General features: G+C 45.5%; 1 protein-coding gene across 1 annotated transcript in view; it reads right to left on the bottom strand.

Annotated features, from left to right (window-relative positions):
• Positions 1–14075, bottom strand: part of LOC306932187 (glycerophosphodiester phosphodiesterase domain-containing protein 5-like) — a gene marked incomplete at its 5' end in the record, with an annotated part of 34891 nt that extends 20816 nt beyond the window's left edge. Inside the window, 7 exons of the mRNA XM_079513884.1 lie at positions 1044–1142; positions 1345–1404; positions 3546–3639; positions 4131–4234; positions 8566–8671; positions 9693–9733; positions 14070–14075. Coding sequence (XP_079370010.1) covers positions 1044–1142; positions 1345–1404; positions 3546–3639; positions 4131–4234; positions 8566–8671; positions 9693–9733; positions 14070–14075 — 510 coding nt within the window. The remainder of the gene's footprint in view (positions 1–1043; positions 1143–1344; positions 1405–3545; positions 3640–4130; positions 4235–8565; positions 8672–9692; positions 9734–14069) is intronic.
• Between the last annotated feature and the right edge of the window lie 943 nt (positions 14076–15018).

The raw sequence follows: 15018 nt of genomic DNA on the forward strand, positions 1-15018 counted from the left end.
CGATCCCCTGGGAGTGTTTTGGCTACATCTAGTTACTTCAGCTACATCCGGGATAGCGCCTGGTGCGTCACTAAATGTGCTCCGTTTCTGTAAATCGCTGGGCGCTCTGATTTAATGGTTTTAAATACCCCTGGGCGTTCTTGGTGTTAACTATGAAACCTTGCGTGTTTTGTCACATCACGTCACGTCACTCACAATCCCCATACATGGGGAAAGCCCCCATATATGCCCAGGTCTTGTAACATCACTATGACATGGGTCTCGTCGTGACATCACTATGACATCATCAGGGATGATTGTAAATCAGGGATCATATCATAGTAAATGCGACCTGTTGTTGCAATTAAGCCCATATATGGAGATCCCTGATGTCATCAATATTAGTATATGGATATATGTTAGAACCTGTTCAGACATTCCATATGTTGATCCTTCCCCATCCATCCTTCCTCTTCGATGTCTCCCTTTTGACTGATACCTGTCCATTTAATCTCTAGACGGGCATGCCCCAAAGTTATTAGTGCAGCCGCGCCCGGCAGCCGGCGAAAACTAGAGTTCTCAACAGGCCTGAAAATTAAGGCCCGGCCCTACCTGGACCCTCATCAAACCCTGTACACTCAAGACACTGCCCCCGCTGCCACCCTTACATCTCCATATATGGAACTGAGCTGTTCTGACATTCCATAATGCTGATCTGATCTCATCAAACCCTGTACTGTACACTCAAAACACGCTCCATATATGGCCAGTCCGCTGCCACCCTTAGATCTCCATATACAGTTTGGAGCTGACCCATTCTGACATTCCATATGTTGATCTGACCTCATCAAACCCTGTACACTCAAAACACGCTCCATATATGGCCAGTGCACGACCTCGCCCTAAAAGGCGAGGTTGGTTCTCGCCCTCAGGCGTCTTACTGGTTGGTAGACGGACATTTTGAAAAGTCCATATCATATCAAATGTGGAATGTATAAGTCTATAGAGTGGACAACTGGACATTGCGTGTGTGCGTGTGCACGTGCGTGCATGTGTCAGCTGACCTGGAGGGAGAGGAGGAGGGTCTTCCATTCTTTGCTCCAGAGGTCTGAGAGGACAGCGGTGGCCGTCACCGTGAAAACCAGAGTCACCACGATACCAATCTACACACACACACACACACACACACACACACACACACACACACACACACACACACACACACACACACACACACACACACACACACACACACACACACACACACACACACACACACACACACAGTACATATACTTAAGTAGATGCCGTGCCTGCGTCCATCCGTGCGCGTCCGTGCACGTGCGTGTGTGTGCGTGTGTGTACCTTGTGGCTCCAGTGCAGGTACAGCCTCTGTCCCTCAGTCAGTAGATACACCGCCACAACCTGTGCAACACATTTACATATTCATATCAACACATTTACATATTCATATCAACACATTTACATATTCATATCAACACATTTACATATTCATATCAACACATTTACATATTCATATCAATACCTCTACATATTTATATCAACACATGTACGTATTTATATCAACCCATTTACATATTCATATCAACACAATTTCATATTAATATCAACACATTTGCATATTCATATCAACACATTTACATATTCATATCAATACATTTGCAATGCATATCAATAGATCAGTTCGTTTGGTTTCATTTTCCGCTCTCAAGCGTTAACGATCTATAAGTGTCCATTTGGTTAGAATTTTCATGAAACTGCAATTTTCATTGGTTCATAAAACCTTCATTGTTAAACTTAAAAACAAAGGCCCAACATTTTCATTAGATATTCGTCCAAAGTTTGTGTGTAGATATATTTGAACTGTTTTTCATATAATTCAAAATGGTGGGTGATCTAAAGGTCAGGGGTCAAAAGCCATGCCTGTTCAAAGTTTGCATTTTCAATTGAGTGCTATAGCGCCACCCTGTGGCCAATGGTTGTGGGCTTCTGTCTTCACCGTTTGGCATAGCCCTCTACCGTAATGCCAAGTTTAGCGAAAACCGACTGCACGGTTAATTGTATATAGTGTGTGTATAGGAGGGGCTAGTGTCCCTCAAAAAACAGACAAATACAACAAGGGACCGTAGGCCCCTCGGGCTTGGCCCCTCAAAAACAAAACAGATCAAACTAGAAAAAGTGCCCTTCTGGGCACAGGTCTCCACCAGGAGTGTGTGTGTGTGTGTGTGTGTGTGTGTGTGTGTGTGTGTGTGTGTGTGTGTGTGTGTGTGTGTGTGTGTGTGTGTGTGTGTGTGTGTGTGTGTGTGTGTGTGTGTGTGTGTGTGTGAGACACGGCATTGCCTGTTGTAGCGCCACCATGAGGCTGATTTGAAAACTGGCATTTCTTCCTCAGCCCAGTGGGAATATGCATGCACAGTTTCACCGCAATCGGACGCTGCGTTGAGTAGTTGTGGCGATTTGTACAAAACGGGTACAAAGCGGGCTACTCCTGAAAAGTTTAGAAGCCAATCGTAGGCAATGAAGGTGGATTATGAGAAATCAAACAAACCCGTCTTGATCACATGACTATGGAGAGCATGTGTACCGATTTGTGTGAAATTTGGATAACATCTGAAGGAGTAATATAAGAAAATGTGTTTTACATATGTCGGCCTCCTGGTGTCGCTATAAAGAGCATATGTGAAAAATTCCAGGCAAAGGTTTTTCCTTGGCCTCTAGGGAGTTGGCATACAAAGTTATCCACAAATCCGTGCAGTTGGAGGTAAAAACACTTTTTGGCAAGTTATAGCGCCACCATGAGGCTGAGTTGAAAATGTTCACATGGCATTTCTTCCTCGGCCTAGTGGGAATGTGCGTGCGCAATTTCACGGAAATGACACGATGTGTTCATGATTTGCAGCATTTTGTTTGAAACTGAGCACTCCTGCGAACTTTGGAAGACAATCTTAGCCAATCAGGATGGAGTCTGAGAAATCTGAAAGACCCGTTTCGTTGAATGGCTCTAGAGAGACTGTGTACCAATTTGCGTGATGTTTGGACAAAATCTGTAGGTGTACTGTCCAAAAACGTGTTTTGCACAAAGTGGCCTCCTGGTGGCGCTATAACAGGCCGTTCTGGAAATTTTGGGGCAGAGGTTCATCGTTGGCATCCAGGGAGTGTGTGTGCGAAATTTGGCATCGACCGGGTTAACGATGCCGGAGATTAGCTGTTCACAGACGGACGGACACACGGACACACGGACGGACGGACACACGGACACACGGACGGAGTGCAAAACATACTCTCTCCCCATGCCTTCGGCCTGGTGGAGACAACAAGTTCAAATACGAGCTTGTTGATCCGCTACTTTTGATGCTTTTGTGTGACACTGTAGTGTTCTTTTATGAAGAAAGAAAATATGGAGAAGAGGATTCTGCCTGACACTCGCATGCATGCATGCGTGCGTATACAAGCGCGCGCGTGTGTGTGTGTGTGTGTGCGCACGTGCGTGCGTGCGTGCGTGCGTGTGCGTGTGTGTGTGCGTGCGTGCGTGTGTGTTCTCTCACCAGCAGTAGGGCGATGTAAGTGAACAAAGCTGCAGCGAGCACCAGCAGCACCAGAGACCACGGGAACCAGAACCCCAGAGTCCCGAAGTTAAACCTACATCACACATGCACGCACGCACACACACACACACACACACACACGCGTGCGCACACACACACACACACACACACAGAACCCCAGAGTCCCAAAGTTAAACCTGATCATAAACACACAATATATGAGTTATTATTAATGTCTGTTTATAGCTACAGACAGACAGACAGACAGACAGACAGACAGACAGACAGACAGACGAGGCTGCAAGATATATCGAAAATGTACCATCGAGGTGTCATCGTGTGAGGTGTACATATCGCGAGAGAGACGGCATTCATCGAGGTAAATAAATGTCATATCATCATTATGTCTCTTTGGAGACTGAGCGATCCCGCCGGCAAAGCACCGTGGAGTGGAGATCGAAGTATAAATCACGTCGAGCACAGCTGCTCCTCCTGTGCGTGCGTGGCGGGCGTGCGTGCGTGCGTGCGTGTGTGTGTGTGTGTGCGTGTGTGTGTGTTGCATGCGCGCGTGTGTGTGCCACCCACCAGTCAAAGTCGATGTAGTCGTTCTGGGCTTCCGTCCAGAAGTAGAGGAACACAAAACTCAGGAAGAAGGTGAGAATCAGGAGGCCGAAACTGATACACTCCACCTGCAACGCAAGCACACACACACACGCGCACGCACACGCACACGCACACACACACGCACACACACACGATTATGCCAGTGCAGCAGACAGAGGCGTCCAAACAGTGATCCAGTGTGACTGTCTGCACTTTTTCGACTGCAAGCTGACCGTGCAGAATATTGTTTCGACACCACAGCTGACCACGTAGAATATTGTTGCTGTTATTTCGCAGTGGTGGGAAAAAGAGTCCTACCGGGATGTATTTACTCGAGTGAAAGTATCAATTCCACAAGGTGTAGGAAAAGCTGTGTTACAAGTAAAAGTCTGGTATTCAGAATGTATAGTTGAGTAAAAGTCCACAAAGTATTGCATCAAAAGGTACTTAACCCATTCTGGACGGGAACCCCTTTTGGTGTTTTAAACATTATGTTATAGTTTAGCTATTGAAAAATAGCAGATCTACAAGCTCATAGCGCGCCACCGAGTGGCGCGCTACGAGCTTGTAGGTCTGCTATTTTTGAAAAATCGTGAAAATATTTATTTCAGAAAACTGGAGGATTTAGAAGAAATTTTATAAATTCCGAGGTCAGGCCAAAATGGATTAATAAAAAAATATATGTATTATAATGTATAATGTATATAAAAATCTTTAGAAAATAGCCTTTCTACAAGCTCACAACAACGCGACACGTTGTGTGCTACTGCTAGTAGATCGGCAATTATCATTTTCTTTTGTTTTGGTTCTGACCTCAATTGCACCCAAAAAACCTGAACTTTGAACATTCAGTATAGTTTTTCTGAGGTCTGAGGTTTTCTGAATAATTAGCCTAGAAAAGTGGTCCAACAGGTAAACTGATTTGCCTGCCCTAAACCACATGCCACAGGCGCATACCACATAATATGTGGTATGCGACCGGTGGCATGTGCACGCTGTCAGGCATGTGCCTATATTATAGGCACGTGCCTGACAGGGTGTCGCGGGATCCAATCCCGATCCCGACGACCTTTGCTGCGTGTCATTCTCAGTCTCCCTGTTTCCTGTCTCTCTCCACTGTGTCCGATCAATAAAGGCAGAAAAGCCCCAAAAATATGTTTAAAAAAAGAAGAAAAGAAGAAAGGAAAATGCTTTCAAACGGGATCCGGACGCAATTCCGACGGAGCATTAGTCCGACATGCGGGAACAACGGTCGGACTAGCGCTCGAACATACGCTGCTCCCGTGCTTGCGGTTATAGGTTGTCGGTCTAATGACCGTCGGAACTTAGTACCTCACCCTTTCAGCTTGGCTGTCAACACTGCAGAGCTCAAGAACCTGATGTTGGATAGGAATTTGTGGAGGGCAGCGATCCAGGAATCCCGAGTTGGTGTTGGCTAGACCTCACTCTCGCAGCAACAAAAACTTCAAACAATGAACTTAGTGCCTCACCCTTTCAAACAATGAATGTAGTACTAACCCATTGACTGCCCTCGTATCAGTGTGATTGACAGGTCAATTTGGTCAATCGTGGACCAAATAGAGTCTCTCCGTGAATAGCCTGGAACTCACCTATGCTTTTTATGGCATAGGCTGCTCCCGGCAGGATCCGCCGGGAGAAACTATGCGCAGCTGCGCGACATGAGACTAATTACTTAGGATTGTGTGTGTGTACATGTGTGCGTGTGTCAATTTAACAAAGGTGCAGACGATCAGAAATCAGCAGAGAGTGAGCAATGTTTGCACTACTCTATGCCGAATTGAAGTGGACTCGGACCCAGACTTTTTTTTCCTCCCTGGAAATAAAAACGTCTGGGTTTCCGAGGCTACTCAGTGAAGGTGCAGCCGGTGAAAGAGTAAAGGTGACCTCTGGCCTCCACATCGTAAAAGGAGACCAGATCCTCCTCATAATACACAAACACTCCCACTTTCTGCACCTTCTGTCTTAGGCCCAGGCCACACGTATATGGATCTTTTGCTAAACGCACATTATTTTGTGCGTTTGGGCCTTTCAGCCACACGCAAACGGCGTTTTCGGCCACTCAAACGGAGGTTTTTGGAAAAGGATAAATAAGTGAAGATTTTCGAAAATATCCGGATCAGTGGAGCTGTGTAGTCGTGCGAAACGGAGCTATTGAGAAACGATGATGTCACCGCTTATTAGCGTATATAATTTTTACTATAATTAGGTGAGAAATGCAGCTTGTGCCTGCATGGAAACTACATGGATATCAATCCGATTGTTCATGTTTATATATCACTGTTAACAACTTTAAAACTTATCATATGTTGCATCAACTGCAGCGAGCAAAGGCTCTGCTCTGCTGCATCCAATAATAAATATATCAGCATACTATTCCAGTGCGGACTGGTGATTTCATTTGTATTGGTGCCGAGTGTGAAGCTTGAACAATAGGTTAATTGCGGACCGCTACAGATAAACTGTGGATATATACCAATAAGGACCCAGGCCAAATGCCATTGCGCAGTAACTTACACCAACAAGACTATGCGTGGTGTGTGCATAGCCGCATGTGAAACTATATCGTGCTGTATTTTGCTCTCCATTTCATGGTCATGGTCATGCGAGGAGAGAGAGAGAGAGAGGGTGCAGAGAGAGAGAGAGAGAGAGAGGTGTGTGAATGGAATCGCATCAAATAGCGTGGTTGGTGAGAAGAAAGTATACAGTGGGTTGCCGTGTGCATATGGCACATCTCTCTCCTGTTTAGGTAATAAAGGGCGCACCCTTGACTGCATTCCGTTGTCACTGCGCCTGCATGCCGACAATGTGCGTGCGTGAACTTTTATTAGCCTACATTATAACGTGACATTTATTATACACCTGGAAAATATAGCCACTCTACAAGCTCACAACTGGTTGTGGCGGTCTGACTCTGCTATTATTTTCTGTGCAGGCCAAGTCGCCAGAGCAATGGTAAAGTGTCTATCATTTTTTAATTATATGGAGAGAAAAGTCGAGAGTCGGGATTTGGAGATTTACGCACATAGTGTGACATGCTGACAGACAATGAAAGAAACATGTTCCACTTCCACTCACAATTTAGGTGGCTTTTAAAATGTGGTACTTATTCCTTCATTAAAAAATATGATTGGCACCTCATAAGTGTAAATATAAAATCCAAATATAATATAGCCTACAATTGAAACCTGCTACTGCAGTGATTTTGTCCTGTGTTCAATGCGTTTCTGCGTTTGTGTGTGGACACAGATATCTCTGTCGTATGGGCAGGGATTTTTTCTAAAACGGAGGACGGAAATATCCGTTTTGCAAAAGAGTAGTGTGGCCTGGGCCTTACACAAGAGGGAGGGCAACAGCCTCGTACTTACTTCCATTCCTCAACCCTATAGTCCAGCAACGTTTGTATATATGAATAGAGACGGCACCCGAGTTCTCCTCCCATCCACTTGCATTCAGTTGCTCAAAAGCGCATGAGGCGATTTCACTGTGCATTCTGGGTAGGAACAGAGTGCATTCTGGGATGGATTGGGCCCAAACACATGAACGCGCTGCCGCTGACTATCATTGCAGGCATTCAGCGTTCACGTGTCATCGTGAACGTGCACAATGATAGTCAACGGACCAGCGCGTTCATGTGTTTGGGCCCACGCTGCAATATCAAATTCGGCCACTATGTCCATTTCGCCTCAGGGTTTCATCCGGGTGCCGTCTCTATTCATATATACTCTAAGCGTTTGTTGGGTCTCAGATATCCCTTCCTGTTGATGGACTCTCTGGCCACTCCTACTGTACATACCAGTCAGTTTTCCCTCCAACCTGAATCTCATAGTAGAACTTTCCTGAAGAGAAGCTTTGTTTTCCTAACACAGCGGCACACATGGAGAGAATCTCTCTTTGTTAACCGACAGATTCTTTACGTTTCCATGACTAACTTGTTCTCCATCCGCAGACAGGGTGAGGCGGGGATGTGCTGTATCAGGGTCCAGAGTTACAGGGTCCCGCCTGCAGTTCCAGTTTTGACCACTAGTGGCGGTGGCTTCGACGTTGGCCAGCCGTTCTGGGGGGCTTGCTCCAGAGTGACTCTCAGCCCGTGTTGATTTTCAGAGCAAAATGAGGTTTTTGTTTTAGTCATAGTCTGATTTTAGATTTTAGTTTTAGTTTTAGTTAGGGTTGTCCCGATTGGATCGGATGCGTGTCCAGTCTGAAATTCATATCGGAAAATTAATCTAACGGCCCGGGCCGGGACCTGGTCGGGTCCCAACTGGCTTGCAGGGCTCTAGTGTGTGTGTGTGTGTGTGTGTGTGTGTGTGTGTGTGTGTGTGTGTGTGTGTGTGTGTGTGTGTGTGCACGCGCGTGCGTGCATGCGTGCGTGCGTGCGTGTGGATGAGCGTGCATGTACCTTGCTGCAGCAGCACTCTCCCGGCTGTGCTCTGGCTCGTTGATAGCGTCGCCATTGGCAACCGTATAGACCCGCCAGGCAGGACACAAACGGCTGGTGTTCATACCTGTCAGTCAGTCAATCAATCAATCAATCAATCAAGTATATCTTCAATGAACTATTCAACCCTTTTCATAACAAGGTCCATTATTTATTCTGCATTTGAGCCACGGACCACCATTTGATGAGGTTTAGCTTCTCAGACCAAAGACTAAGCATATATTTTATATGTATCGTTGGATGAGATTTTGTTCACAATTCCATGCTGTATTGATGTTGGTGCCATTAGGACAGATAACAGGTAACAATTATTCTACATTCTCTAAATTGTGTAGAGTTCTTGAAAATTAAGTGTAACGCAGATGTTTAACAATAATTTAACTCTTGAGAGTGTAGAATGAAACCAAATGGACCCGTACGGGTCCATTTGGTTTCATCTATAAGGGTCCACTTGGTTAAAAACTGTGTGAGCTTGTAGATCTGCTATTTTCAGATCGCAACCAGGTGTAAAATCAGGCCTTACGACACCATCAAGGCACCGCCGAAATACATTGTAGTCGACTGTAGATTCAGTCGACTAAAATCGTATTTAGTCGACTAAAACTGGACTAACACTAAAGCGTTTAACCCATTCACGTGGAATCACGTGTTTTAAGCATTATGTTACACTTAAAAAAAAAAAATAGTAGAACTACAAGCTCGTAGCGCGGCAACGAGTGCCGCGCTACGAGCTTGTAGATCTGCTATTTTTGAAAAATCATGAAAACGTGGCGCAAATCTTTGAATATATATTCTGTCAGAGCGAACGTTTATAATATCTTTGCTTCTGGGGGGGGGGGTCCCTGGAAAAACATATGTTCAGATGGGGGTCCGCGACCAAATACAGATAATTCTAGGGGTCTTTGACATGAAAAAGGTTGAGCACTACTGACATAGAAACAGAGGGTTTTTCAGAAAACTGTCAGGATTTAGAAGGCATTTGTAGAATCGTTCTCAGGTCTAAATAGGTTAGGCTGACTAAAATGTGACTAAAACCAATGGAACTTTATTCTAAAGACAAAATGACTAAATCAACATCAACACTTTACCTCTGCAGCAGCTGCCGCCGCACCACCTTTAGCTTCCCCAGCTTCAGTCAGGACACGATGGGCGATCACCCACACACACACATCACTGAGAGAGAGAGAGCGAGAGAGAGAGAGAGAGAGAGAGACACATTTGTAAGGATTTATACTGAATTTAAATACATGTAAATATTATATAAATACATTCTGAACTCAGCAGGAGTCCCTTCTTCTGTGTGTGTGTGTGTGTGTGTGTGTGTGTGTGTGCGTGCGTGCGTGTGTGTGTGCGTGTGTGCGTGCGTGCGTGCGTGCGTGCGTGCGTGCTGCTATTGGTGAGGGGGCGGGTTAGTCCCTTGACGGGTGCTACACCAGAATGCTGCGTGCAGTACTAAATATCAGCAAGAGTGTACATGTTACTAACTACTAAGACTCTGTATGAGGGAATACGGGAATACCAAGGGTGAGTCAGAAAATAGCAGCCAAGAGAATGAGACTATACCAGGACACTGCCAAAGGCATCAAGAACTGCCAGCCAGCAAACTGGTGCTCTGGGAACCAACACACGGGCATCGATCACGAGGACGTCCTACGCTAAGATACGTGGATGTACTCAAGAACGATGCAGGAGGCCTGGGCCATGGCTCAGTGGTCCAGGAACCTTGGCTGGTAATCCAGTCTGGCAGTGTACCGCGGGTTCGACTCCCGATCCCGACGGCCCCCATCTCTCTCCCCACCTCCTGTCAGCCTACTGTCTGTCCCTCCATAAAAATATATAAAAAAAAAAAGGTGAAAGCCAAAAAAAAAAAAAAAGAACGATGCAGGAGCACAAAGTATAAACGAGCTGGTCACAATTTCTATGAAATTGTGCATTTCCCGTCAGTCAGTCAGTTGTTTGATTGGTTGGTTGGTCACCGCGTGACATCATCAGGGATGGAGATCAATATTAAGCCCATATTATGGGAATTCCCATATATGGAGATCCCTGATGTCATCAATATTGGCCAGCAACTGTACATGACGGATGACCTCAAACCTTTATATCTCCATATATGGAGCTGACCTGTTCTGACTTTCCATATGTTGATCCTTCCCCATCCTTCCTCTTCGATGTCTCCTTTTTGACTGATACTGTACTGTACTGTACTGTTCATTTAAACTCTATAGACGGGCCTGCCCTAAAGTTATTAGTGCAGCCACGCATAAGCTATAGATCATTCTCAACAGGACCCGAAATTAAGGCCCGGCCCGACCTGCGGGGCCTCATCAAACCCTGTACACTTAAGACACTGCCCCCGCTGCCACCCTTAGATCTCAAGCAAAAGGTGCCACATAATTTTAAAAAGGCCAGAATTACTGCCCTTACATAAAAAAGGCAGACCTGTCTCATTACGAGTGACCGTAACGCTGACCTCTCTGGCGACAAAAAAGGTTCTTTTTTCAAGGGCAAGAATTAAGAATAAACTAGAAAAAGTGCCCTTCCGGGCACAGGTCTCCACCAGGAGGATAGGAGTGTGTGTGATGTTTGGCAAAATGTTTAGGAGGATGTTTTTTTGTATTTGTTTTTGCAACAATTTGCTTCATTTTGTTGAGGAAATGCAGAGCCAGATCACTCATAGCATCTCTGAGGATAGAATTCTGGATGAGCAAGACATGTGCAGCATTTTGTACAAAACGGGCCACTCCTGAAAACTTTGGAAGGCAATCTTAGCCAATCAGTGTACAATCTGAGAAATCCAACAGACTCGTCTTGATCACATGACTACAGAGATCATGTGTACCGATTGCCATTTCTTCATACGCCTTTGATGGCAATTGGATGATTTGAGGCATTTTGTCCAAAAATGTGTTTTGCAAAAATCAACCTGTTGGTGGCGCTATAACAGGCCAATGTGAAAAGGGTGGGATATATTCCTCAGCCTAGTAAGAAAATGTGTGAAAGATTTCACGTAAATTGCATGCTGCGTTCATGATTTGAGGCTATTGTTCAAAACGGGGCAATCTTGCAAACTGTGAAAGCCAATTATAGCCAATTAGGATGGAATATGAAATATCAGACAGATCCGACTTGAGCACATGACCATAGAGATACTGTGTAACGATTTGTGAGATTTTTGGACAGAATCTGGAGGAGTAATATCAAAAAATGTGTTTTACAAAAGTCGGCCTCCTGGTGGCGCTATAAAAGGCAGATGCGGAAAATGCAGGTCAAAGGTTTGTCCTTGGCCTCTAGGGAGTGTGCATGCAACGTTTCACGCAGATCTGTGCAGTTTTAGGTAAGAAATGTGAAAAGCTGCCTCATGGTGGCGCTATAACAGGCCGTTCTGGAAAATGTGGGGCAGAGGTTCATCGTTGGCATCCAGGGAGTGTGTGTGCAAAGTTTGGCATCGACCGGGTTAACGGTGCCGGAGATTAGCTGTACACAGACGGACGGAAGGAAGGACGGACGGACGGACACACGGACGGAGTGCAAAACATACTCTCTCCCCATGCCTTCGGCCTGGTGGAGACAATAATGAGCCAAGTGTCCTGGAGTCAGGAGAAGGAGTAATCCAATCGAGGCAGACAGAAGTGCGGGCTTGGGGCACGGTGGCACAGTTGGTAGTGCTGTCGCCTCACAGCTAGAAGGTCCTGGGTTCGATTCCTGCTCAGGACGCTGTGGGCGCTGGCGGCGTGTTTCCTCCTCCACGTCATCAGTGCCCATACCCGAGGCGGGGTTGGCGAAAGGGCCTTTCTGTGTGGAGTTTGCATGTTCTCCCCGTGTCCCCTAGGGTAGGTACCCTCACAAAAAACATGCAGTAATCCTGGTCTCTAAACTGCCTCCCCCTGGCCAGCCGGGGCGCCTGATGGAGGGGAAAGGAACTGGTTGGAATAACGTGTTCCTTCCATGCGCTACGTTCAACCAGGGAAACTCCCCCCTGTCAGGTGTAAAGGAGCAACTTGGACACTCAGGCATGAAGGAAGCATGAGTTCAAGTCCGTTGCTCTCCCCATGTCCCCCATATATGGGGACTAGGTTGGCGGAGGGTGTGTAGAGCCCAGGATCACATTAGATAATTGACACAGGGGTGAAAAATGGGTTACAAAATCGTGGGATAAAAATTATAGAGAAAAAAAGAAGTGCGGGCTTGAGTCCCGCGAGGAGGCGCTCAGCGCTGTGCGGTGGAAAAAGTATACTCACAATTTGTACGTTAAGTAAAAGTATCAATACTGCAATATAGAAATACTCTGTTATATATTGAAATTGTATTTCCTTTAGAGGATAGCCCCTTGAGATGTATCGTCTCATTTTAGAGGGGGTCCTCGGGCACAACACAATGAATACAGTACATAGACAATGTCGACACAGAACAATACACTTACAACATCAACAGAACATAGATGCTCTCCAAACCACTCAAACACTACATCAAGATATTCAATTTGTACTCGAGTAAAAGGTACAAAAGTATTTAAAATGTATTTAATTGCTCATTATGCAGATTGTCCCATTTCAAGTTTTCTAAAAAGTATGGAAACTGAGCAGCGTGTTTCTTTGTCAATGTGAGACTGGAATACAAAACCAACACATAGCAGCACATAGCAGATCTACAAGCTCGTAGCGCCGTACTCGGTGCCGCGCTACGAGCTTGTAGATCTGCTAGTGTACTGGTGTGTCCTCTAACCTCACACAAGACATCAGAGTGAAATATGGACACGAGTGTATTGTATTTGAGCTCACTCCTTGTGTGCACTAACAGAGGAACTTTGTGTATTCTACATGGCTGCTACAGGGGGGCTGAGGGGGCTACATGCTACATGCTACAGGGGGCTACATGCTACATGCTACAGGGGGGCTGAGGGGGCTACATGCTACATGCTACAGGGGGCTACATGCTACATGCTACAGGGGGCTACATGCTACATGCTACAGGGGGCTACATGCTACAGGGGGCGGCGGTGGCTCAGGGGTAGAGCGACCGGATGGCAACCGCAAGGTTCCCCGCAGTTCGAACCCTGTGGGCTCCCCCCCAGAGTTAGTGTCAAAGTGTCCTTGAGCAAGACTCTGAACCCCTAATTGCTCCCGATGTGCATGTTGGTTGCACTTGCATGGTTTCCTCCGGCATCGGTATGTGAATGTGTGAATGTAATGCACAATCTCTGTAAAGCGCCTTGGATAAAGGCGCTATAAAAATGCACCATTTACCATTCATGCCTGTCGGTCACTTTTGGAGCACTCCTGTTGTATGAGTAAAGGGATTTTGTGTTGTGTATTGTATATTTTAATGTATTCTACCTCTTTAACGTTTTTATTCATGGGTTTTTATTAATTTTGATTATTGTTTGGAGCCAATGTTTTATACATTGTGAAACCGAAGATTCTGTAACCGTAATTGTTTTTATGCCAAAATAAAAAGAACCCTACCAGCATGATTCAGCGTTCCCACAAGACGCCATACAGAAGAGCCGTGTTGACACGGTGATAAAGCCATGAAGTGATTAAAGTGAAACCCTTTGTCTCTAGTGGCCATTAGCAGCTGTACTCCATTAGAGCAAAAAAGGGGGTCTTTAAGTAAGTAAGTAAGTAGCCTTGCAGGAAACAATGGTGCCATGAGGCCCATAGTGCAGCAGCAGTCTGTCTATCTCCTGTTTCTGTAGCGTGAAGCAGCTTGATGTACAAAATACACCCCCTGGACCGGACGCTATAGTAGTATGACAGGCACAGGAGGTACTTTGCAAGTTGCAGCACCTGCTGGGTATCAAGGAAGGTTATTATAGTCAACTAAAACTAAAATGAAAAATATAACATTAACATAAAAAAACTAAAAAAACTAGAACACTGAAGTGTGTTTACAAAACTAACTAAAACTAGAAAAAGTGCCCCTCGGGGCACAGGTCTCCACCAAGCCAGGTCAGGTTGTGGCCTCCTGGTGGTGCTATAATAGGCCAATGTGAAAAGGGTGCCATTTCTTCATACGCCTTTGATGGCAATTGGATGATTTGTGGCATTTTGTTCCAAAAATGTGTTTTGCAAAAATCAACCTGTTGGTGGCGCTATAACAGGCCAATGTGAAAAGGGTGGGATATATTCCTCAGCCTAGTAAGAAAATGTGTGAAAGATTTCACGTAAATTGCATGCTGCGTTCATCATTTGAGGCTTTTGTTCAAAACGGGCAATCTTGCAAACTGTGAAAGCCAATTATAGCCAATTAGGATGGAATATGAAATAACGGACAGATCCGACTTGAGCACATGACCATAGAGATACTGTGTAACGATTTGTGAGATTTTTGGACAGAATCTGGAGGAGTAATATAAAAAAATGTGTTTTACAAAAGTGGGCCTCCTGGTGGCGCTATAAAAGGCAGATGCGG

Source organism: Electrona antarctica (genome assembly GCF_951216825.1).
Source record: "Electrona antarctica genome assembly, chromosome: 11".
Taxonomy (NCBI): Eukaryota; Metazoa; Chordata; class Actinopteri; order Myctophiformes; family Myctophidae; genus Electrona; species Electrona antarctica.